The 27,311-nt window shown below is 40.0% G+C and overlaps 1 protein-coding gene across 1 annotated transcript in view; it reads left to right on the top strand.

Annotated features, from left to right (window-relative positions):
• Window positions 1-27,311, top strand: part of gba2 (glucosidase, beta (bile acid) 2) — a 71,931-nt gene that overhangs the window by 23,348 nt on the left and 21,272 nt on the right. The window contains exons 5-7 of the mRNA XM_039751994.1: window positions 22,556-22,795; window positions 26,913-27,015; window positions 27,126-27,279. Of these exons, the coding sequence (XP_039607928.1) occupies window positions 22,556-22,795; window positions 26,913-27,015; window positions 27,126-27,279 (497 nt within the window). The remainder of the gene's footprint in view (window positions 1-22,555; window positions 22,796-26,912; window positions 27,016-27,125; window positions 27,280-27,311) is intronic.

Below are 27,311 nucleotides of genomic sequence, written 5' to 3'. Positions count from 1 at the left end.
AGCAGTTCTGACAGATAAAATGAGGCACAACCATTAAAGGATTTAAAAACAAATACAAGGATCTTAAAGTAGATTCGAAAAGGAACTGGAAGCCAGTGAATAGAAGCCAAAATTGGGGTAACGTGCTCATGCTTTCTTGTGCCAGTTAAAAATTGAGCTGCGGCATTTTGCACTAGCTGTAGGCGAGCAATGGAGGCCTGGCTAATTCCAAAACGAAGCACATTGTAGTAGTCTAGACGAGCATATGTGAGCATATATCACTGTTTCAAGGTTGCGTTTAGACAAAACAGGCTTGATTTTTGACAGCTGCCTCAACTGGAAAAAGCAAGATTTTACTACTGCGTTCACATGTCTTTGGTAGGGGATCATGTAATTCAAAAATGTATGAATCAACTATGAAATATTTTCATATGCACTCATTCTGTCTGATATCATAGAAAAGAGTTGGGGCTCAAGAGGTGAACCTCATTTAGCTGGCAGATCTTTCGCCAATGAAAAAAAACAAAAATGTGTTTTCCAACACTACCATGATGAGATGCGTCTTATGCAGATGCAAGTCTTAAACTGACTGGCTTCTTCCAGTGATGGCTATTTTTCTATGTGTCCTGGGCAGAAGGGTGGAAGTGACATCAGAGTTCCTCTACTCCATGAACCTCTGATCTGAGGAAAAAGAGGAAAAGTTGCAAGCAACAGCGGCAAACTGTTGTCCCGAGTGGGATTATAGGCTCACACATGTCTGATAATCGATAAAATGATTCATCTTTTGGGGGAATCATTAACAGACCAAGGTGGGGTATAAATCAGTTCTTGACAGTTCGAAGGGGGGTGGGGGTGGTGGAGGCCACAGATCCTGGAAAAAACGCTTTTTAAGTCTGTTTGTATGGGATTGGATCACCCTGTACTGCTTACCAGATGGTAGTGGATCAAATAAGGAAGTCCAGCTGGTATTTTGTCTCTGCTTATGCTGCTAACTTTCTTCATTTCAAATATTCTATCACAAAATAAAACATACTGGGTGTATAAAAAAAAAAATGGAACACCAGAATCAACAACAAATACGAGATGTATCAAAGTACAGAGTCAAAGCACCATACCTCACCGCAGGTCTATGTTGGCAGTTTCAGGGCAGAAATGATATCACCGCATGTCTAGACCAACAGTTTGGTAATAAATGTGTATACAGTACAGTACAATACAATACAATTTATTTTTGTATAGCCCAAAATCACACAAGAAGTGCCACAATGGACTTTTAACAGGCCCTGCCTTTTGACAGCCCCCCAACCTTGACTCTCTAAGAAGACAAGGAAAAACTCCCAATAAAAACCTTTATAGGGCAAAAATGTAAGAAACCTTGGGAAAGTCAATTCAAAGAGAGACCCCTTTCCAGGTAGGTTGGGCGTGCAGTGGGTGTCAAAAGAAGGGGGTAAATCTTTATATATAATACGCTACTGTGGCTGTTTGTTTGTCTGTCCAGGATTTTAAATCACCTGTAGCTCGCAAACGGTTTGACCTATTGTCCAGAAATTTGGTACACATATACTACATAGCATCTACTATCCGCTTTCGAGGTGATGATTGACCTCCAAGGTTATTCCTCTTTTTATTTTATTTTATTGTAGAATCAACTCTTGGCAGCGGGCAGCAGGGCGGCCATGCGGTTGCCGTTCGTTCTCATCCCCACCACCTTCTCCGTCACTTCCCCTAAGTCTTCATATCTTAAATCATTCTTGAGGCAAATTGAAGACTCAACTGCCAGCTTAAGTGAAAATTTAAAGAAAACATACTAAGTAATTGTAACACAAACACTAACTTGATCAGTTTTAACGCGAAAAGATGCCAACAGAAGAAAAGTGGGCCGCTATGGTGGAGAAAAGAAGAGCTGCTCAGGAAGCAGCAAGCAAATCAACCTCTGAGCAAACGAATGCTAAATGTACAGAGTATGAAAACTATAAGTCAAGTATATTCACTGCACGTTATTGTGCAGTGCGCCGTTACTGGTACCATATAATACACAGAACAGAACACAAGTAATCCTCAATACAGTATAATAGCGCAATAGAAATATTACAAGTACAGAGCAGAATTTAACAGTAGATATCACTTAATATGATTTGGATTCGTTTAGTGTCCTGGAGACCTCAGCCATCAAGTCATTACAATTCAAATTGATTGACATTCTAACCCCACCAAACCCTAACCTTAACAAAACTAACCCCTAACCTTAACCATTTATCCTACACGCTAATCCATCCTAACGCCTAACCTTAATACCCATCCTATAACTGCTGGTCTAGAACTACTGGCATAGAACTGTGGTGACATATGGTGCCCTGGCAATGAAGCTGGATATTATTGGCATTATAATTAGTATTACTGCAATTATTATTACCAGAAATTAAAATTTTGGGAGAAATTCCATCAGGCAAAGAACGTAATTAATTCAATAAACCTTTTCTTGATGATATCTCTGATTATGAAATACGTATAATATATTGACATTTTCTTGGCTCAGACAAGCTGATTGATAATTTCAGTTATACTCAAGTACAACAGCTTAGTCAGTACAGAGGAAGTATGCCTTGCTTGTCCTCGATCATTGAAGGGATTTGCCTAATTTGGTATCACTTAGTTTCAAAACAGTGAAAAAAAACCTTTTTGTCCATTGCTTTGATTACATAAATGCATGTGACAATAGTTTGTTTTAGCCTTTTGTTTTTTTATATACTTAGTGGCCACTTTACACGCTCCATCTGGGTAGCACCCTCGTCGGCATCCAAGGCAGCCTGAATTCTTTGAGGCACTTATTCAGCAAGGTGCCTGCAACCTACTTTAGGGATTTGGGAATGTTTCCTGCAATTTTTTTTTTTTTGCCACACATTCATGCTGTGAACCATCCTTTGCGCTATATGTCAAAGGCTGTGATAACTGAAGCCACTCTAGCTTGTGAAGACAGAAGCCTTTCTGACATGGTTCATTATCCCTTTGATAAAGGGTAGACCTTAAAGTGATTCCAAAGCTTAGTTATGTTATGGCATCATTAAGAAGAATAATATCTACCTAGAAAACATCCCAACACCCATATAGTACCACATCCAGCCTGTGTAATGAAGACACATTAGGTTTGGACCATGGGCGAATGACGTTTAAACCAAATTCTCACTACAATGAAAACTGAGGCTCATTAGACATTATTCCAGCCTTCAGTTGTCCAGTTTTGGTGACAGCATGTCCATTAAAGGCTTCCTTTTCTTATCTAACAGGAGTGGATCTCATCACTATGTAGCCCATTGGATTTAAGGTCCAGCATCCTCTGCATTCATATTTAAGGACCAACATTCTGTACATTCAGCGATGCCCCCCATGCATGCCACTATTGCCTTTATTTGAGTGTTTGTGGATTTTCTGTTGGCTTGAACGTGCTCTGAACTCTCTCATTAACAAGGTATTTTTGGCCCACACAACTGTTGCTAACTAGATGTATTTTGTTTATCACACCATTCTGTGTAAACTCTAGAGATAAAAGTGTGTGAAAAATCCCAGGGGGGTAGCTGTTTTTGAGACACTGGAACCAACAAACCTTATAAATCATGCCATGGTCAAAGTTTCTAAGGTAATGAGTCTTGGCCATTTTAAAGTTTGGTAGAACTGCAGTTAATCTGCTTGACCATATCTGCGTGCTGAATATGCTAAGATACAGAAGAATTATTGACGGAGCAGGACGAGTGCGAGTACAGCTTGTGTGTAATATGTATAAAAAGTAATATATACAAGTAACTACAGTCTTAACACTTAAAATACAATAGCTAATCTTGCTTTTATGGTTTTATATTTAAATGTTAAGGTCATTTTAAGTGAAAGATAAACTTTGTCAAAGAATAAAATCAATACAGCCTTAACACTACAACAACAACAACAACATTTATTTATATAGCACATTTTCATACAAGTGATGTAGCTCAAAGTGTTTTACTGGATAAAGAAAGAGAACAAAATATATATAAAAATAGAATTAGGCAAAGGGCGGCATGGTGGCGCAGTAGTAGCGCTGCTGCCTCGCAGTTAGGAGGTCCGGGTTGGCTTCCCGGGTCCTCACTGCGTGGAGTTTGCATGTTCTCCCCGTGTCTGCGTGGGTTTCCTCCAGTTACTCCGGTTTCTTCCCACAGTCCAAAGACATCCAGGTTAGGTGCATTGGCGATTCTAAATTGTCTCTAGTGTGTGCTTGGTGTGTGTGTGTGTGTGTGCCCTGCCCGGGGTTTGTTTCCTGCCTTGTGCCCTGTGTTGGCTGGGACTGGCTCCAGCAGACCCCCATGACCCTGTAGTTAGGATATAGCAGGTTGGATAATGGATGGATGGATGGAATTAGGCAATACTAATTAACATAGAATAAAAGTAAGGTCCGATGGCCAAGGAGGACAGAAAAAACAAAACCAAACAAAAAAAAACCCAGACGGCTGGAGAAAAAATAAATCAGCAGGGGTTCCGAGGCCACAAGACCACCCAGCCCCTCTAGGCATTCTAACTAACATAAACAACCTCAATCAGTCCTCATGGTTTTCAGGCTTCACATGGAAGAACTTGATGATGATGGTCATGTGGACTTCTGGCCTTTAACCCATCAATGTAGGGACTGCACAGTGCTTTGATAAGGTGGTGGTGGCACAGATTTGCACCACAGAAAACCAGATAAAGAACAGCAGAGAAAGTAGGGGTTAGTATGGATTACGGCGCCGCCATGAATGGTAATGATAATTAAATACATATACAGAACATCAGGATTAAACTAAAATGAAGCTATAAGAAAGCCATGTTAAAGTAATGTGTTTTTAATAGATTTTTAAAGTGCTCCACCGTAGTAGCCTGGTGAATTTATATTGGTAAATTATTCCAGATTTTAGGTGCATCACAGCAGAAGGCCGCCTCACCACTTCTTTTAAGCTTTGCTCTTGGAATTCTAGGCAGACACTCATTTGAAGATCTAAGGTTACGATTTGGAGTGTAGGGTGAAAGACATTCTGAAATATAGGATGGAGCGAGATTATTTAAGGCTTTGTAAACCGTAAGTAGGATTTTAAAGTCAATTCTAAGTGACACAGGTAACCAGTGTAGTGACATCAAAACTGGAGAAATGTGCTCGGATTTTCTTTTCCTAGTTAAGATTCTGGCAGTTGCATTCTGCACTCGTTGCAATCGATTGATGTTTTTTTTTGGGTAGTCCTGAGAGGTGTGCATTGTAGTAATCTAGCCAACTAACATGCAACGTACTGCTGCTTGTTAATATTATGGCCAAAGGAAAAGGCGAGTCCCAAAGGATAGCAAAGATAATAAAGGATCACGAGAAAATGTTAAAAGGGCTAGGCAAAGAACAGTCATTTAACAGCCCAGATTCATTTCCTGATGACAAAATATCAAAACGAAACACATACCAAAGGTCAAAACCAACACTTGAAACAATGTTGCCTGAACACGATTTAAAATCATGAGACACTTTTAGTTTTATTTATAATCCAGAACTTGCGCTCTCAGCTGGGCAGTGTCTCCTTGCATGGGGGAGAGGGACTAATTTGACAATGTTGTTTAATCGGCAACGACCATAGCAACAGTTCAAAATGAGACCACACCTGTGATGACTACACAATAAAAGACAAAGCTAATAAAAAGATGCCAATCAGGTTATGATAGTTCATTGCATAAAATATATAAACACAAATAAAAATATCTTAGTTTATTCATATGAGATGTATGCTGACATAAATATTATTGGTTAAAATTATGTCACTCAATAAACATAAGCATGAGGTTTACACTAACACACACTGTACTTCATTTTATTGGCAGCTGGTTTACTAGTGAACAATAAATCGTACTTGCAAAAATTTAGCAACGATAAAAACGTTAATGAAATGAGGGAGAGAAGAACATCACACGTTACAGTAAGAAAGCAGATTATTTTAATAAGTAGCGACTTGTGAGAGGACTCAATATTACAATCACCACATGATTAGTATGGGATGTTATTATAGTCACTTACATCAGCATGAATATTTACAATACAAAGTGTAACACGAACAGGTTAACAGAACATATCGGATACGAAGGACACATGTATGTGTGAAGTGTGGCCGTCAGGTAATGTAGTATACCGACGTCTATAATGATTGTCAGAAAACGCAATTTGTTGTATAAACGTTATTGTCAGTGAAAATATTCCTTTGTGTGTAACCCACAAATATCTATATGTTTAACTCCGGTTTCAAAGTAACTCTGGAAAATGTAGTGTACAACTGGCCATGGGTAAAAACAGAGCCTGGCAAATAAACTCCAACGTTATTAAATGTTTGTCCTTGTGACTTGGTGATAGTTTTACAATATGCTAAACGAACAGGGAATTGCTTACGTCATAATACAAAGGGAATATCTTGTTTTGAGTTGTCCGTGTTATGGAATCCCTGTAGATTTTCCGTCGTAATGTTTCTTGTTGTCTGGCAGTTTGCCGCTGCTCTTCAGAAAGGTTGTGTGTGTAATTTGTTTTTCATTCACTGGCCAGGTGTAAGACTTGCTGCCGCTGATCCTCAGATAATGTCGCTCTGTGGTTTGTCATACGTTATCCTTGTTGCTCTAAGGCATCTTGCCTGCGCTGGTTGGTCTGATGTGATGTAGATGTTTCTGCTTCTGTGCGTTTGTCTGAGTATGTAGGCCGGCAAGACCATTTCTGTTGATCCCAGCTACGCTGTATGTGCCTTTTCATTTTATCAGGAGGCTTACATTGAAGTGAAAGAAAAAGGAGGTGTAAAATGGTAGTGTCATAATGCAGTTTCGGTCAGTTACAAAGTAGCAGCACTAACACTCACAGCCATAACGTCTGGCCCTGGCAGTGAAGCTTTATAGTGCTTACAAACCACGGAGCGTCATTGAACTTTCTCTTATTCATTTCACACCTCACTGTACACAACAAACGCGATTACACCTATTTCTCCCTGTGCAAGACAACGCCTCTTCTTCAACTGTCTGCCCATCCTATGGGTTGGTACTGCCACAATCGCTTCTGCTGCGTCCTTCGTTTGTATAAAGCCCCCTGAAAAATGCAGAGCATGTAAATTAACATAATATTAATAAATATCAATAAATAAAAAAATATATATATGTTAGCTAATTTTTTTTTCTACAACATCCCCAAATTTTAATCAAATTGGTTAAAGTGGTTTTGAGATTTTGGGGTATTTTAGTTTTTCAGTGGTTGGGGGATTTTTAGCCTTAAATATTGCTATATCGAAATGTCCTTTCTAAGCCTAGATGTATAATCCTGCCAACCTTCAACTTTTTAACTAAACAGGTAGTAGCGTCTTTGTTAGTGAGTGAGTGAACGAATGAGTCAGTCAACTTCACATTTTATATATTCAGCCTCCTCGACAATTATTGGTAGTAAATCTGGTAAAGATGAGTAAAAAAGGTTTTAAAAAATTCATCTTTTGGTAAGTTATCTTAATCTCAAACTGACAAAATGAGAGAAATCCAACCTTACACTGCAGTAAATCTATTCTGAGAAAAAATAAATATAGTAATCCCTCCTCGATCGCAGGGGTTGCGTTCCAGAACCCCCCGTGATAGATGAAAATCTGCGAAATAGAAACCATATGTTTGTGTGGTTATTTTTATATATTTTAAGCCCTTATAAACTCTCCCACACTGTTAACATTATTAGAGCCCTCTAGACATGAAATAACACCCTTTAGTCAAAAGTTTAAACTGTGCTCCATGACAAGACAGAGATGACAGTTCTTTCTCACAATTAAAAGAATGCAAATATATCTTCCTCTTCAAAGAATGTGTGTCAGGAGCAGAGAATGTCAGAGAGAGAGAGTGAGAGAAAAGCAAACAATCAAAAAATCAATACCTGCTTTTAAGTATGCCGAAGCACCGCGATAAAGCGACATTTTGTAGAGGAGCCTCCATATCCTCTTGGCAAACAGCCTCTGTGCAAACAGCCCCTCCGTCAGGCAGAGAGAGTGAGAGAGACAGAGAAAAGCAAACAATCAAGCACCGCGCGGGAAGCATATCGTATATCATTGAGGAGTTTTATTTAATATGTAATACATGCTCTGATTGGGTAGTTTCTAAGCCATCCGCCAATAGCGTCCCTTGTATGAAATCAACAGGGCAAACAAACTGAGGAAGCATGTACCATAAATTAAATGACCCATTGTCCGCAAACCAGCGAAAAATCTGTGATATATTTAGATATGCTTACATTTAAAATCGCGATGGAGTGAAACCGCGAAAGTTGAAGCGCGATATAGTGAGGAATCACTGTATCTCAATGTATGGAGAGGTTCAGTGTAGGCAAATGAAGTTCTCAACATTGTAGACCAACAGGGTGGACTGACGAGACAAGAAGAGAAGGTGTCTTAAAGAGGAAAAGACACAGCATTGAGCTGTGAAGCAGAAGGAAGGAGGAAAGTGGATATTTATATACACAATGCCTGCTTTAAGTTTTACGTTGATTTTGATCAATTAAAATGGAATCCCTTTTATTTGATAACATACCAATTCCACACCTTACATTAAATAAGATACAAATGGATATCATTTATTTTGTTGTTATTGAGTAAATATGGTACAGATGTATTAGGTATAGAAATTCACCATCAAATTGTCAAATTTGCAGCAAGACAGTGGATACAATACATGTTTTCTCGACTAACTGAAATTGGCACAGTGATGTTGAAATGTATATGAATGATATGAAAAATCTCTCAACCTACACTACCACGAATTATTAGCAGCCTCAGAAATGTTTACAAGTTTACAGAAATGGTGTATTGTTTGCTAAATTTGGGATAAATGGTTGGCCCATTAAAAGATTGTGCTTCACTGATTTATTCAGAAGTCATGTTTACGAACCTATTACTTCTGTTGATCTTGCCAACTCAAAATTGTTTATGCCATGCATTGCGATGAAATACATTCTCTTGCTTATTTGATGTGACCAAATTATTTCAGAATTACACTGATAAATCTGGAAAGTATAAACACCATACTAGATATACTGACAGTATCAGAAAAAATCAATTAAATAAATCTGCAGCTAAGTATGGACAAAAAATACCAAGAGCAACAGAGTTGTGGTTGCTACATATACACAAAAATATCCTGTGTGACCAGCAGGGGGCGCACCGGCTCTTCAAACACCCGACACAACAGACACAAGTGCAGCATAACAAAAGGCTTTTATTCAGTGGGAAATGTTTTCCACTCGTTTCCCACCAGCACCAAGCACAGTATAAGCACAATGAACACACTTTTCTTCTTCCACCTGTGCTCCTTCTTTGGCAAGCTTCGTCGTCCTGCTTCTGACTCCGACTCCCAGAGTACTGGCAGGCAGATCCTTTTATGTAATCCTTGGAAGTACTTCTGGTATCCTGAAGGTTTAACCCAGGTGCATTTCTGGGTAAGTCTGGAGCCACCCAAAGTAGGGCTCCACAGTACCTGCAGCACCCCCTGGTGGAACCCACGAAACTGAAGAGGGCTGAGCTGACAAACTCCAAGTCCTATGATGCCCTGTGGGAGTCCGTGGGAGACATCCCCCACACTGAGGGAGTCCCAGCCGTCCCTCATACCTAAAATAGACTTGCTGTTATTAAATAACCACAAAAAATCCCAAAGTGGGCAGACTTCGGTTGTTAAATATGCACTGTGGTACCCGGATGCCCAAGAAGACCGAAGGAGGGCTTGCGCCTCCTCCAGACCTCGAAGGGGCGACCACCCTGGGGGCCACGGGTACAGAGCTGGGAAGCGCAACCCTGTAGGGGCCCGTGGTCACCACCAGGGGGCACCCCAATACCTGGTGGACCCTGGACCTCAGCACTTCTGCCACACCCAGAAGTGCTGGGGGGAAGAAAAGCGGGGACACCCGGAGTGCTTCCGGGGATACAGCCGGCACTTCTGCCACACTGGGGCGTGTCAGTGGGAAATTGGCCGGGAACACACCTGGAGCACATCCGGGTGTTTATTTAAAGGGGCCGCCTCCCATCAGAGGATGACTTGTGTCGGGTGGAAGAAGGACGAGGTCTCTGTAGGAGAGAAGGAGGCGGTCTGAAGAGAAAGAAGAAAGGACATTGTGTTGGCCCTGAACTGTGGGGTATTGGGGTTGTTGAGCTGAGTTGTGAAGGATGGAAGACCACAATAAATGTGTGTGGGTTAATACTAATGTGTCTGCCTGTCTGTGTCCGGGTCATGTTCCACAGCACATAAACATTCAGAAAATCATATTTGCTAAATATACCTCAGAACATATTGATACGAACAGAGAAGCTTCTGTCTGACATATAAATCAAAGAAGATATTTGTATTCACTAAGAAATTGCAAGTTTAATTATACAGTGATCCCTCGCTGTATACAATGTTGAGAACTTCATTTGCCTACACTGAACCTCTCCATACATTGAGATACAGTGATCCCTCACTATATCGCGCTTCAACTTTCGCGGCTTCACTCCATCGCAGATTTTAAATGTAATCATATCTAAATATATATCACGGATTTTTCGCTGGTTCGTGGATTTCTGCAGACAATGGGTCTTTTAATTTATGGTACATGCTTCCTCAGTTGATTTCATACAAGGGACACTATTGGCGGATGGCTGAGAAGCTACCCAATCAGAGCACGTATTACATATTAAATAAAACTCCTCAATGATATACGATATGCTTCCCATGTGGTGCTTTGCATACTTAAAAGCTCTAACAGCAAGTATTGATTTTTGATTGTTTGCTTGTCTCTGTCTCATAGGCTGTTTGCTTAGAGGATACAGACGCTCCTCTAAAAAATGCTGAAAGACTGCCTTCACATTGCTTCCTTCCTTGCGGCTGCTTTGCCGGGGCGGTGCTTCGCATACTTAAAAACACCTATTGATTTTTGATTGTTTGCTTTTCTCTCTCTGTCTCTCTCTCTGACATTTTCACGCACTCCTTTGAAGAGGAAGATATGTTTGCATTCTTTTAATTGTGAGACGGAACTGTCATCTCTGTCTTGTCATGGAGCACAGTTTAAACTTTTGAAAAAGAGACAAATGTTTGTTTGCAGTGTTTTAAAGTCCATGTCGCTACAACCTCCTGTGTTTCTGTGCAAATCTGTGACCCAAGCGTGACAATATAAAAATAACAATATAAACGTATGGTTTTTACTTTGCGGATTTTTACCTTTCGCGGGGGGTTCTGGAACGCAACCACCGCGATCGAGGAGGGATTACTGTAATTCACATATTGATTACGAATGTAGTAAAGAAATTCTTGTAGGGTCCATGAATGTTCAATGTCCATAGTTTTGTGCATTGAAATGAAATAATGAGCTGCCTAGAATATGTTAAAAAAAATTAGAAAAAATAACAAATGATGATTATCAAATTAAAAATTAAAAAAAAAAGTGGAAAAATAACAAATGATGATTATCAAATTATAAAGTATAACCTTTTGACAACTTACCAGGGCCTACATATAAATTAATATTTGGTTTACACCCAGTCTCGGATCATTTTCTCAGTGTTCTAAGAAAACATACTGTGGCATTTCAAATGACATCATTTGGTATAAAAAGCATAGTCAAAGGCCACTTCATGCCAAATTTTAAAGTACAAGGACAGGTGTCTCACAATTGTCTTAGGGAATTTCCCGGGTAAGCCGTATGCACAGCTTGTTGTACATATAGAGACAGAAAAAAATATACAGTGCTGATGACATACTTGGTGATAATTTTAAACTGCCAGCTAAATAATTGTGCAGGAGCAAGTCACATATGTGAAATACTAAAATAACAATGGAGACTACTTAAGGCATTCTGGGAATGTAATCAGTTTAAATTACAGGATGTAGAAAATGGGAATAGGAATGCAAAAATAATCCAAAGATGCTGTTATGGTTCCAGATAATAAGGTAATATAAAATAAACGCACATCGGTATACATAAGAAATGAGTAGATGTAAAGACAGAAACGTGCAAATATCTTACATTTTTTATGCCAATGAGAGAGAATATTTTTTTCTTTAAGAAATAATTTCATAGTTTATATCACTTATAGTATTGATGATTATTCTTCTGCATATAATGATGAACATAAATAAATTTGAGATATAAAGAAAAATAGAAGAGGGTCTGTTACATTCTATAGCCACTGTAGACTGGCACCAAGATGGCCCCTTTTGACTGTTAAATACAAGACATCATTGTGGTTGTCTCTGATTATTATTTTTTTTATTAGTGATTAAATTGTTTTCCATGGTGTCAGCGACAACAGGACATTCCATTAGTGAAAACTGTTTCCCCTCAGGCTGCTGGCAAATAGCCAAGTCAGTTAATTTTGGACATGTACCTTTATGTGCGGATAAGGGTGTACTCATGAATGATTTGGTTAAGCATTAACTAAGTAAACAGCTTTGAAAATGCATCCTCCCAAAAGAAGTTAAAGTTAAATATTTTGTCTTCTATTTTTTAGTAATGTAATCTTAGCAGCTGAAGACTATACAGTTGTGTTTGTAGAACTACATTTGTTATGAAACACACGGTGGCTGCAAAGGCCGTCGTGCTAGAAATTCCGGAAGAGGTACAGAATGTCACTCTCTAGTCAGCTGGATAAAATGAACATTTATATAAACACTAGATTGTTTGTTTATTTTATGTGCTGATTTCAAGTGGAAGAAAATGAGTAAACTAGATGTCCAAAAAACTTGAATGCAGGCCATGGTCAGTGTCAGTGAATCGTTTTTGCAACCGTTCTTCTCGACGGTGTAAATCTTAGCGGCACCAGACCGCTACAGTGTTACTCATTTCTCCTTGCTGCTGATTGACTGTGATGCATATCCAGCTGAGTGTTCTTGTGTTTTCCGTTTTGTTCTTCTGAACCCTTAAATCGCCACAACTGGCTATAGTCGTTTCCCAGTGCCATCTGTGAGCACGCGGGAGCTGATCAGTCAGTGCTGTACATTCGTTGAGCAGCCAGCTAATGACCACTGCCAGCCCCTTGTGGGCAGGGCGGCTGAACGAAACCCTTGAAGACATGGACGCTTCTTAATAAACGCTGATAGGCTACATTCACCTTGCTCCCTTACTTGCTGGGTTTACTTGCGGCTGCTCTGTCGCGTGATATGCTTCTCGCACGACACTATGCATACTTAAAAGCCTGAACAGCACCTGTCCTTTTTGGCCGATTCCTTTGTTTCTCTCTCCTCCCCCAGACATTCTCTGCTCCTGTTGGGGTTCCCGCACCCGTTGTGCTCCCCTGTGATGTTTAACTATTCTTTTAAACGAGAACTAACTGCATACTGAGCTCGTTTTAAATTTTGAAAGAGACATGTTTGTTTGAAGTGTTTGAATAAAGTTCCTGTCTCTACAATCTCTTGTGTTTCTGTGCAGTTCTGTGACCCAAGCGTGACATCCTGCAGCACTGCAGCCTCACTGTCTCTGGGATTGAGCCGCTGCACTAGACTAGCCTGCCAGCATCAGCGCTTACCTCTGTGTGCTTGCGTGCAGCCAGTTCAAGCGTAGTTGGCTCAATGATTTCATCCATGGTGTCAGTTACACTTTGTACATATTGTTCCGGTAGTTTTTTAAAATAGTTTTTACAGTTCATTAGCAGTGTGTAAAATTATCAGTGTTGCAGTAATTGTGATGCTCTTTGCATGAAAAAAATGTGTTCCATTAAAATTTCACTTTTTCTTTGTTAATTGTGATGTTTACTTAAAGTGAAGCAAAAAAGTATTTGGTGTCCAGGGATGCATTAACCCCCAAGTATGTGGCAGTTTAAGGCCTAAAGCCCAAGATGCCGTTGAATCGCCCTGCACCTTCTAAGGCTTCTGGCAATGAAAACGCGCTTGCATGAATTACAGTACATATAGTGGTAACAGCAGTATTTTACATTCTAGCACTACAGAAGACATAGTAGTACAGTACTGTGCAGTATACATTTGCATTCTTTTTTTAGGTAATGTATTACGCTGAGTTTGAAATTAAAAGTGTTTTGGAGCAGATTTAGGGTTTAAACTATAAAAATAGGCACTTTTTTAACCACATCCAAAATTCATGGTTTTTCACAATTCGCGGGTGCTCTAGGAATGTAACCCCCGTGAAATTTGGGCATGTATGGTATATTAAATTATTATATATACTATATAATATATAAATGATTTGGATAGGAATATAAGTAAAAAGCTGGTTAAATTTGCGGGTGATACCAAGATAGATGGATTGACAGATAATTTGGAATCCGTTATATCATTACAGTGGGACTTGAATAGCATACAGGCTTGGGCAGATTTGTGGCAGATGAAATTTAATGTCAGTAAATGTAAAGTATTACACATAGGAAGTAAAAATGTTAGGTTTGAATACACAATGGGCGGTCAGAAAATCAAGAGTACACCTTATGAGAAAGACTTAGGAGTGGAGTCATAGTGGAAGAATGTAAGGTTATATAACATGATGTACAGATAGAGTACAAGTCCAAGGAGGTTCTGCTCAAGCATTATAATGCACTGGTGAGGCCTCATCTGGAGTACTAGGTGCAGTTTTGGTCTCTAGGCTACAAAAAGGACATAGCAGCGCTAGAAAAGATCCAGAGAAGAGCAACTAGGCTGATTCAGGGCTACAGGGGATGAATTATGAGGAAAGATTAAAAGAGCTGAGCCTTTACAGTTTAAGAAAAAGAAGATTAAGAGGTAACGTGATTGAAGTGTTTAAAATTATGAAGGGAATTAGTCCAGTGGTTCAAGACTTTAAAATGAGTTCATCAAGAACACAGGGACTCAGTTGGAAACTTGTTAAGGGTAAATTTCGCACAAACATTAGGAAGTTTTTCTTCACACAGGGAATCATAAACACATGGAATGAGTAATGAAGTAGTGTGGTAGGCATTAGGACTTTAGCGACTTTCAAAACTAGACTTGATGTTATTTTAGTAGAATTGGGTGGATAGGAAAGGAAAGCTTTGTTGGGCTGAATGGCCTGAATCTAGATTGTTGTAATGTTCCAAAAGGCAGGTCTCAATAGGTCTCACTTAAGTGAAATTTAAAAATACCTTCTTCAAACTGAAACTAGGATACAAGAATTTTTAGGGCCACTCGTGACTTTGAACTGGTAATTTGTGAATGTAATGTTTTGAAACAGTCAGTCAGTCATTTCCCAACCCGCTATTCTGGAGCCAATCCCAGGCAACACAGAGTGCAAGGCAGGAACAAAGCCCCAGGCAGGGTGCCAGCCAACCGCAGGGCACACGCACACACACACACACACACACACACACACTTACACACACACACACACACCCACACACCAATGCACCTAACCTGCGTGTCTTTGGACTGTGGGAGGAAACACAGGCAGGCACGGGGAGAACATGCAGACTCCATGCAGGGAGGGCCCGGGAAGTGAACCCAGGTCTCCTTACTGCGAGGCAGCAGCGCCCTGTTTTGAAACAATAATTCTTTAATAATTTAAAGTAGGTGCACAATTTCTGAGGTCTCTGTCTGCCTGTCTGCTTGCCTGTCTATCTATCTATCTATCTATCTATCTATCTATCTATCTATCTATCTATCTATCTATCTATCTATCTAATCATGCATGGCTATAAAAAAGTTTTAAACCCCTTGTTACTTTTTACATTTTATTCTTGTACAACATGTAATCAAAGTGAAATTAATTTGGCTTTTTGACAGTGTTCAACAAAAAAGACTGTTTAATGTCAATGTAAAAACAGATTTCTGAAAAGTGGTTTAAATTAAATACACATTTAAAATAACTAAATATTTGATTATATAGGAATTTAACCCCATAATACGACACACAGAAATGCTCACTGATGAAGCCAGTTGACTTTAGAGGTCCCATTATTAGTCAAGTGGAGATCACCAGTCGGGGATATCAATTGATTTTTGTCTAAATGCATCTTACTGTATGTGGAAGGTCAACCTTGTTGTGAGTAAGCATGGTGGACTGACCTACACAATGCAGACAAAAGAACACTCCAAAAAAACTCAATAAGAAGAAAATTAAAATGTCTGTATCACAGAATGGAGAGAATAAAATGTAAGTAGTCACTGAATGTCCAGTTAAATCAGTCATTAAGAAATTGAAGAAATATAGAACTGTAAATCAGTGTAGAGTAGGTTTTCCACAAAAAGTGAGTGATTTTGCAAGAAAAAAAAAGTCCACCAAAAGACCTCTGAGGACACTAAAAGAGTTACATGATACAGTCGATAAGACTGGGGAGGCTGCAAACAAGAATTGTTGTCTTGGTGCTTCACTACTGTCTGCTTTATAGGACAGAGACCGATAGAAGCCACTGGCTAGAGTGTGCCAGAAGGGACATGGGAGACTCTGAAGTCAGCTGGAAGAAGGCTTGTAGTCTGATGAGATCAAGACTAAACTTTTTAGGCATCAGTCTACACACTATGCACAATATCAAAATAAATTAAAAAAAAATTAAGAACATGGGGACACAGTTGGAAACTTGTTAAGGGTAAATTTCACACAAATAAGACAACCATAGACACATGGAATAAGTTACTTATAAGTTACTTAGGGGGCTTTCAAAGCTCAGCTTGATGTTATTTTGGAAGAATTAAGCAGATAAGACTGGCAAGCTTTGTTGGACTGAAGGCCTGTTCTTGTCAAAATCTTTCTAATGTTCACACCATCCCTATTATGATGTGTGGCGGTGGCAACATCATGCTGTGGGGACGCTTCTCTGCATCATACCCTGGAAGGGTTGTGCGATTAGAGGGGGAAATGAGAGAGTAAAACCTGATGCAGTCTGTAAAAGGCCTGTACCTTGGGAGAAGATTTGTTTTCCAGCAAGAAATCAACCCCATATATCCAGCCAATTCGTCACAGAAATGGATTAAAAGCAAATCATGTCCAATGTCTTAAAAACATCAACAATGTCCTGGAGTGGCTGAGTCAGAGTTCAGATCTTTATCTAATGGAAAATTTGTGGTTGAACTTCAAAAAGACTGTTCACTCACAATCAACTTGCAAGACAAAGCTTGGGCAGTTTTTTCAAAGAAAGATGGGGAAAAATGGCAGTGTCCAGACGTGCAAATCTGACAGAGAGAAAGAGAGAGCCGTGTGCACACCAACTCAAGGCTGTCATGGTTGGTGCATCTGCTAAAATACTGTACTGACTTGAAGGGGGTAAGTACTTTCTTGATTTTTATTTATTTGTAAATAATTTAGGCCACTTTGCAAAAATCTGTTTTCACTTTCACATTAAAGAGTCTTTTTCTGTTAATCATTGTCGAAAAAGCCAACTTAAATCCACTGTGATTCAATGTTGTGTAACAATAAATTGTTAAAACTGCCAAGGGTTGATTGCATTTTATAGGCACTTGAGAAGTATCTTGTCATAAAAAACTGAACTGTGCTCACCTTGTAATTTAAGACTATGCTTTTAAAAATGAATCATGCAAACTTTATTACTTTGCAGTTAGCTGATATCTGAGACATACTGAGGTCATGTCTTGCAGCTTAATGCCTAGGCCAAAGCTGGTGACATCACATTGCCCATAATAGAAAATGACCATCCATTATAAATGAATCTGTGCAGATGGTTCAGCATCTCCAATAATACTGTTAAAAGTGTCACATATATACACATATATAGTGGTCCCTGGCCGGGACGCCCAGGAGGACCAGAGGAGGGCTTGTGCCTCCTCCAGACCGCGAGGGGGCGTCTGTCCTGGTTATGTTGGGGGCCTCAGGTACAGGGCTTGGAAGCCCAGCCCTGTAGGGCCCCGATGCCGGAATATCCCGTGTGGTCCCGGCCGGGCTGGAACCCGCCGGGACGCCCAGGAGGACCAGAGGAGGGCTTGTGCTTCCTCCAGACCGCGAGGGGGCGATCGCCCTGGTTGTATTGGGGGGTGTGAGTACACGTAATTATTCTATATAATATTTGTAAATAAATAGTGTGTGGTGGAACTATGTTGTCCGTCTGCCTGTGTCCGGGTCCCAGTTCACAATATATACATATATATAATAGCATGAGGTGAAATATTCTCAAGATGGCCAAGCTGGGCTGCAGGGGGCAGTATATGTCTGCTGCATAAGAAAACTATGTGAGTAAGAATTTGTCGCTTACACTATATAGAGAAAAGCCAAGCAAAATGACCCCTTTTATTGGCTAACTAAAAAGATTACAATATGCAAGCTTTTGAGGCAACTCAGGCCTCTTCTTTCTTATCTGAATAAGGGGCCTGAGTTGCCTCGAAAGCTTGCATATTTTTAGTTAGCCAATAAAAGTGTCATTTTGCTTGACTTCTCACTACACAGATCCTGTAAAAAATGAATCCTGTCTAAATGACGTACATCAATTTGCCATCCAGCTTCAGTCATACGCACTCCCCTTTTGTTGGTGTCAGTTTTTTTTTTTGGGGGTGGCAGTGGGGGTCCAGAGCTTATCTTCTTCTGTATTGTTCTCCACACAACCTTTAAAACAACAGCAGCAGCATTGATTTCTATAGCACAAGATTGCCTGAAGATGGGGCCTGAGTTGCCTCGAAAGCTTACATATTATAATCTTTTTAGTTAGCCAATAAAAGGTGTCATTTTGCTTGACTTCTCACTACATTCATAATGGCTAACATGGTACCACACCCTAGTGCTACCCTCACTTCCACTATGAGAAATTCTTAGTGGTTACTGCCGTATTATTCTCCAATGTTGCAAATTAGTGGGATATATCAATTTATTGCAGGTACTGAAATAATCTTTGATGGATGGCCACTTATGATCCATTATAAAAGTGACCTTTCATTTACGAAAGAAAAAAATAAAAAAACGAGAACTTCCTCAAAAGACAATATAAATGTATCAGTCTGGCAACAGCAGATCCAGGAGGTTCTCTGCTTTGTGCTTAATTTTTCATTTATTGTGGGGCAGCAGGAGGTTATTACTAAAGTAAAGTGCTGTCTGAAAGCAAGCATCACCATATCTTTATAACTTTAATTCAGTTAATTTCACAATTCAGCATCCCGGGTTTTATTCCAGTGCCCACGGATTGACAAATCCTCCTTACATCTGTGCGGGGTTTTCTTCAGGTGCTCAGTTTGTCTTCTCACATCCTCAAAGTCGCTTGTGTTAGCTTAGTCGGCAATTGTAAAGTTTTTCTGCATGATTGTAATGATGGATTTGTGGCCATTCTCATTTTGAGAATGACACAAATATTCATTTTCACAAAGTTTGCTGCCCCAGTTTTTATAATGGCAATCTGCATCTACTCCAGAATGTTATGAAGAGTGATCAGATGATTGTGATTAATTGCAACGTCCCTTTTTGCCATGAAAATGAATTTAATCCCCAAAAAAAATCATTTCCACTACTGTTGTGAAGAAGGCTTCATGGTGCCCAAGAAAGGCCAGCAAGTGCCAGGACTGCCTCCTAAAGTTGATTCAGCTGTGGGATCGGGGGGCACCACCAGTGCAGAGCTTGCTCAGGAATGGCAGCAGGCAGCTGTGAGGGCATCTGCACACACAGTAAGGGAGACGGAGATTTTTGGAGGATGGCCTGGTGGGTGTCAAGAAGGGCAGCAAAGAAGTCATCAGGGACAGACTGATATTTTGCAAAAGGTACAGGGATTGAGGACTGCTGGGGTCAAGTCATTTTCTGTGATGAATCCCCTTTCTGATTGTTTGGGGCATCCGGAGAAGAAAAGGTGAACGCTACCATCAGTCCTTTGTCATGCCAACAGTAAAGCATCTTGAAACCATTCATGTGTGGGGTTGCTCAAGGGAGTGGGCTCACTTACAATATGTCCTAAGAACACAGCCTTGAATAAAGAATGGGACCAAAATGTCCTCTGAGAGCAACTTCTCCCAACTATCCAAGAACAATTTGGTGATGAACAATGCATTCTCCAGCATGATGGAGTACCGGGCCAAAAGGCAATAGTGATAACTAAGTGGCTCAGGGTACAAAACATTGAAATTTTGGGTCCATGGCCAGGAAACTCCCCAGATCTTAATGTGTGGTCAAAGAGGCGGGTGGACAAACAAAAACCCACCAATTCTGACAAACTCCAAGCATTGATTATGCAAGAATGGGCAGCTATCAGTCAGGATTTGGCCCAGAAGATTGACAGCATGCCAAGGCGAATTGCAGAGGTCTTGTAAAAGAGAGAAGGGCCAACACTGCAAATAATGACTCTGCTCATAAACTTAACTGAAACCGCGCATACTATAGAAACATCTGACAAAAATAATCCTAAAAGCACTGAAGCAGCAAACTTTGTGAAAACCAATACTTGTGTGATTCTCAGAACTTTTCGTCATGACTGTAATGGACTGGTATACAGTCCAGAACTGATTTTCACCTAATACCCAGTGCTGCTAGCACAGGTTGGCAACCCCACAACACTGAACTGATTTAAAATGGTTTGAATGTGCCATTGTGTTATGTATTGTATGGCAGTATTCACTGATCACAGGCTCTTCTTAAGCATATTTTCAGCTGTGATAACAGTAAAATATGAAACCTATGATACTTCGATACATACAACAGAACTCAAGAAAGAAATGAACCTCAGGGGGACTCCACGGCTGCATGTAACAAATCCATGCTCTGCTTCAAATACACAGAATAACGTGCACGGCTGAGTTGACATAAGAAAACTGTTCTCATGACCTCTGTGCAAAAGTCAACATGAGAAATATGCAAAAAAAAATTCTTAAATAAGCCAACACCCTTTTTCAACAAAACATTGTGGACTGATGAAACAAGAAGTACATTTAGTGGAAAGTAAATGAAAGGTGTTGAAAAGAATCGTACGGGTGTGCTTGGTGGTGGTGTGGTATTCCAATGAAACAAAGAATGGATTTATGAAAGTATTATGAGAGATAATAAGGTGTTGGACATTTTAACCAAACAACTGCACCCATTGGGCACTTCAAATGCTGACAGGAATGACAGATTGCAGTTTTCATAAACGGACTTGTGTATTTTTGAAATTCAGAGAGGAGATCTTAAACATGCATGTGCATTTCTGAAAGCAGGAATAAAAAATCTCTTTGCTGGTCTTGAATCAGTCATTTCAGCCAAAGCAGTTATTAGTGAGCACTGACTGATGATGTTCCCAGACTTTTGTTTATGCCACATTCCCTTTTTATTAATCTGTTAAATTTAAGAAATAATGAACTTGCATTAAATTGTACGGAAATATGCCTTGATTCAGTTTGCACCATGTACCGATGACCTTTTTTTTGTTTTTTGTTGTTTAAAGCAGTGGTCCCAGGGACTCCATGTGCCTGCAGTTTTTTGTTCATTCCAGTTTTCCTCCAGTTGATCTCACTGAATTTGCTGGTCTTGTTTTTCTGTTCTTTTATTCTGTATTAATTTACATTTCCAGGACATTTAGAATTGTTCTCCTATTATTTGTCTCATTTCTGTGTAGTTTGCTCTCTTAATTCTATTCTAATAATGACAATTAACAATGAGCGGAGCAGACACCTGGGTAATTGACACTGAATGCTGAAAGGCTGCAACTACCTGAGCATCAGACTCACAACCCTGCTACTTAGTAAATCATGGAGTAAGTCAGCGGTTCTCAACCTGTGGGGTGCACAGAAAAGGGGTGTGAAGATGTGAAAAAAAGAAAACAAAAATTGAAAATATGAAAAATCCATCTATTGAAACCAAAACAAATTAACTTAAACTACATTCTGATAATAGAAAAATAAATATAGAGTAAAAGTTAAGTAGGTATAATAAAACTTGTAGCGGTATATCAGCCGCAAAAAATATAGGAATACATTTTGTTAGGGTTTCAAAAAAAAACGTTAGGGAGGTGTGATTAAAATTGTTATGAAAACTTGGGTCACAAATACTTAAAGGTTGAGAAACGCTGGATTAAGTAACCAGAATGCCGGTCTCCCAGGACTGAATTTGAGAACCACTGACTTAAAAATCCATTTTAGCCTTCATTTTGACAAGGGGTGTCTACACTTTTGCATACCATTGAAATTGTGCCAGGCAGTTTAATTTTCTTACTGCATGTCAGTTTAGCTATTGTTTTAAACACAACATGAGAGGTGTACGTACTTTCACTTGCTCATTTGATGAGATTTATGGGAGCGTTGAAGGGCTGAGGGATAGAGAACTGCAATCCAGAAAATATGGAGCTGTAGCTGAGATGAGGCTCAGGCCCACAGAAGTGGACCCATAGTTCAGTTCAGTTGAGGGGTGAGAGTCAGGTGACTGCAAGTGGACTTCAGGCCATCCGAGGTTGCTGGCAGTGGAACGTCCGTTGAGAATATTTGAAATTCTGAGTATGGAACTGCAACTTAAATGTGGCTGATGTCTATGGGAGGTGGAGTTGGATCTTAAAGTAGCTCTGAACTCTAAGGCAATGAAACTGACCCACACTCCAAGGGTTCAATGAGAAATCCACTGTAAAACACTGAGAAATGAGGGCAGCTGTAGCTTTTTGGTACATAAAAGGGTCTATCCTTTCCTCAGTGTGTGCAGTTTTGTTTTAAATTGCCCATGCTCAATGTCCACATCTCGTTTTTCTTTTTCTAGGACTCCAGTCTCCCCGTGGGTGTGTTCGTCTGGGACATTGAGAATCGAAATGACTTTGATCTCGACGTGACCATTATGTTTACTATGAGGAATGGGACTGGAAGCAAGAGCGACAAGAAGGGTGGACACTGGAATGAGCCATTCCACATGGAGAAAGAAGGCGAGGCTGTGTCTGGTGTCCTTCTTCACCACTGCTGCCATATCAACCCCTACACGTTGGCTGTAGCTGCCCGGTGCCAGGTAAGAAACAGGACACTGTCCTACACCCAGATTTTAGGACTAGTTAGTGGGATGAATCTTCAGACTGCTGTGCACATAGATATCCATAAATGTCCATGGAGTGAGCAGTTATTAATACAATTCATTCCCTTTTATACTTTACTATTACCATTACCTTATTTAAGACAGCACTGCATCTGACTATTAAAATGCAGAATTCACTCAATCAGCTACAGCCACCAGTAACTTCGTATACATGTTGATTCTTCGATTATTCTAAACATCACTTCATTAATAGGGGTGTTTTGCGGATTTTCCCATTGATCTTATTTCGGCTTCACAATAGGGGTGGTTTGGGGTTTCTCACTATTTGTCCTCACTTTTTAAGTGGGTGTTCATTACTCATTTACTTCACTTTAACCTTAGTAATTTCTTTGGTGGTTTGTCTAAGATGAGGCAAACCTCACATGCTCAAGCTTTAAGCCGCATTTAGTTCGCCCCTTTAGTTGCCTTCAGTCCTTTTCCTTATGGATTTAATAATCCATTGTTACAACTTCCATTTAAGGATATGCTTATATTAAAATGTAAAAACGATCACATATTGACTGCGGTAGGCTGGCGCCCTGCTCGGGGTTTGTTTCCTGCTTTGCGCCCTGTGTTGGCTGGGATTGGCTCCAGCAGACCCCCGTGACCCTTTAGTTAGGATATAGCGGGTTGGATAATGGATGGATGGATGGATCATGTATTGATTTAAAATATTGGATTAACATTCTATACGATCTTTACCCCTTTGTAGACATGAGTTGGCATGTAGTTGAGACTGTTTAAATGTAATGATGAACAAGCACACAAATAATTAGTAACAAAACGGGGGAATGTGTAACACAAGATTGGGGATTTAGGGGCTTTTTGAACACTCTGTGAATTGCACTTTGGCTGTAGTAGCAAAGGACTCAGCTGGACACATGGCAATACTCAGAGAATGTCCTAGACTTGGGAAATCTGCTCCCCCTCAGCCTACTGCTTTATGTGCCATTGTGATCATTTTAATCTTTCAGCCCTTTGCGTTTGCTGGTTTGTCTCATTTTTTCTGTTTTTGCCTTGACTCCATTTGACTTACATGAATATGTCTGTTTGCCTAATGGATATGACTGAATCTTCATCTCTAGTTTCTCGTTGTCTATGTGGCTGTGTTTGTCTCTTATTTTTGAATTGTGTGTCCATCTTTTCCCTACTTACAGTTGCATACAGTGCTGTGTAGAAGTGTTTGCCCCTTTCTGATGTCCTCTGTTTCAGATCTTTAGACAAAAAGCCGACTTAGATAAAGGATCAGGAGTTAACATGCAACACCATTTCTACATTTCCACTTAATATATTTAAAGTTATCCAACAGCTGTATTATTTGCATATAAAGGTAATCCGCCTGATACTTGCTCAATCAACTGACCAACGTTAACTGATAACCCTGTTGTATATAAGCCTTACCATATGCTGACCCTTACCTTGAGTGTGAAGTCACCACTAGGTTTCTACAAGAACAATAGGCTTTGGTTAATTTTAGAATAATGTTCTATGGACAGACACGTCAAACATTGAACTCTTGGTTCGGCACAGGTCGCTCTATGTTTGGTGTACAACTAATACAACATTTGACAGTAAGAACATACTATCTACAGTAAAACCTGGCAGTAGTAGTAATGGTGAGAGATTCTTTGCTTTAATGACCTAGGAGACATGTCATTATTGAAGGATAAATAATGTTTCAAATATTTCTTTAAAGTGTAAGGAAAATGGCTGGTCATCTGTCCCACGGCATAATTTCAGTTATATAGCAGGACAGTGAGCTAAAACTCAAAAGCAAGCCTACAAATGAATAGATCAGAAGAAACAAAATTACAGCTTAAGAAGGGCATAATGAAGGTCCTGCAATGAGCAGTTCAGGTGGTTCTTAAACCTACAAATGGGTCTGAATGAAAGTGGCTGAACAAAGAAGAGTGGGCCAATTACGCTTTAATATGGGTGAAAGGGGTGTTGGAGAGGTTTGTTCTTTAATGTTTTGTCTTGGTAGAGTAATATATTACTCTTTTCCCCTTTTGTATTATTAATACAGTATGTAGCCTTTGTCAGAATGCCTCAAATCTCACAGACTTACCACTGTTTATAATGTATTGTACCATATAACTTCTCCCCACCTTCCCTTCTAGATTTATAACCTCAGGCAATTAGGTGTAGCAAAAGACAAGCAGGAGTTAATTTACAATTTAAATAATGTATTATTGATAATATTCATAAATAATAACAATAAGCAAAGTACGAGTGAACACTGGCAACCATACAACCTGATAAATGCTGATGTGTAGTTTCAGGCGGCACACAGACTTGTAGTTACAGTAATCCCTTGCTATATCGCGCTTCGACTTTCGCAGTTTCACTCTATCGCAGATTTTAAATGTAAGCACATCTAAATATATATCACAGATTTTTCGCTGGTTCGGATTTCTGGACGATGGGTCTTTAATTTATGCTACACGCTTCCTCAGTTTGTTTGCCCAGTTGATTTCATACAAGGGATCCTATTGGTGGATGGCTTAGAAAATACCCAATCAGAGCACGTATTACATATTAACTAAAACTCCTCAATGCTATAAGATATGCATCCCGACGAGCTTAATTGTTTGCTTGTCTCTCCTCTCTCTCACCCTCTCTGACATTCTCTCGCCTGACGGAGGGGCTGTTTGCTTAAAAGATACTGACGCTCCTCTAAAAAAATGCCGCTTTATTGCGGTGCTCGGCATATTTAAAAACACCAAAGCACACGTATTGATTTTTTGATTGTTGCTTTAATCTCGCTCTCTCTCTCTGACGTTCTCTGTGCCTGACGGAGGAGATGTGAGCAGAGGGCTGTTTGCACAGGGGCTGTTTGCTTAAAAGATACTGACGCACCTCTAAAAATGCTGGGCAAACTTAAAAGCACAAGTATTGATTTTTTGATTGTTTGCTTTTCTTTGCGAGCGAGCTCTCTCTCTCCCTCTGAAATTCTCTGCTCCTGAAGAGAAGAAGATCTATTTGCATTCTTTTAATTGTGAGAAAGAACTGTCATCTCTGTCTTGTCATGGAGGACAGTTTAAACTTTTGACTAAAGGGTGTTATTTCATGTCTAGAGGGCTCTAATAATGTTAACCGTGTGGGAGAGTTTATAAGGGCTTAAAATATATAAAAATAACTACACAAACATATGGTTTCTACTTTGCGGATTTTCGTCTATCGCGGGGGGTTCTGGAACACAACCCCCGCGATCGAGGAGGGATTACTGTACTTTCATTATCTCTAGTTAAGGCATCATTTTTGGTCAGCTTTCTTCAGAACAGGCCTCATGCCTGTATCAATATGGCTGCCGAGTTGTGCTGCTCATGGCAATGGTGTGACAGAGAGATGCTCCTTCATTGTGATGTTTGTAAGAGAGAGAGAGAGGGGTAACAAAGAAAACAAATTTATAGACTCTCTGTCTAAACCCTATATCCAATCGGGCGTTGTGGTATTTAATGGCTTCAGGCAACTTTAGACCAATAGAATTCTGGTGCAACACAATAGTTTTACACCTGCTTAAGGTGGCCAGCTAGGTAGTTGACCTCCATGCGGTGTTTGACCGAGAGAGTCCTGCAGAGAATCACTTGCCAAACTGGTTTCAGGCACTTTCCCCCGACCCTGTCCTAAAATTACAAAGAGACTCAGTCCTGAATGGGGGGCGATTCTTAACCATCAAACCATTGCTGTTCTTGTCAATGATAGACATTAGTGTTATAAGTTACAAATAAAGACATACAAAATATCTTTCAACTTATATGCAAAATTTCACACCACAACACTTAATTAAAGAAAGCAATGGTTTAAGAACTTTATGGTGTGTTCCCTTTCTCTAATATTGCATTTTGTCATTGTGTTAAATATTCAGACACAGAGGATATTATGGAAGTAACATATTATGGGATGTAGGAAGGGAGATGTGGGAGTCCTGCACACTGACACACTCCTATTCTCCATATCTTTCATCTTGTGCCTCCCCTTGGCCTCTCTTTGTCTGCATGCCTATTAGCAACACTACATTTTTTTAATCACTTCTGTTTTTGACTCCCCACAGCCAGATAGACAGATCAGTCACCAAACAGCATTCAACCCGCGGGGCACATGCCAGGCTCTTTGGACTGACCTCATTGCTGATGGACAGCTGAACTCCCCACCAGGTGAGGACCTCTGGTCGTCTTTAAGTTGTCTCGACTGGAATGTGATGGGGGAGGTTGAGAGTACATCATTTATCCTCCTTTGTTTTCACCATTCCTTATTAACACTGCAGGTCCAAGTCCTTCCACCCAGAAAGGGGAAAAGACGGCAGCGGCCCTAGCAGCCAAATGCACTGTGCCCAGCTCAGGCCGCAACACCCTGGAATTCAGCTTGACCTGGGATATGCCTCGAGTCCGTTTTGGATCAGCAGATAGGGCTCACTTCAGGTGCAATGCTGTCTAATGCTGTCTTGCCAACC

The sequence above is a fragment of the Polypterus senegalus genome, chromosome 4 (genome assembly GCF_016835505.1).
Source record: "Polypterus senegalus isolate Bchr_013 chromosome 4, ASM1683550v1, whole genome shotgun sequence".
Taxonomy (NCBI): domain Eukaryota; kingdom Metazoa; phylum Chordata; class Cladistia; order Polypteriformes; family Polypteridae; genus Polypterus; species Polypterus senegalus.
Note: the sequence above shows the minus strand (reverse complement) of the source record. Positions and strands in the feature narration are given on the sequence as shown.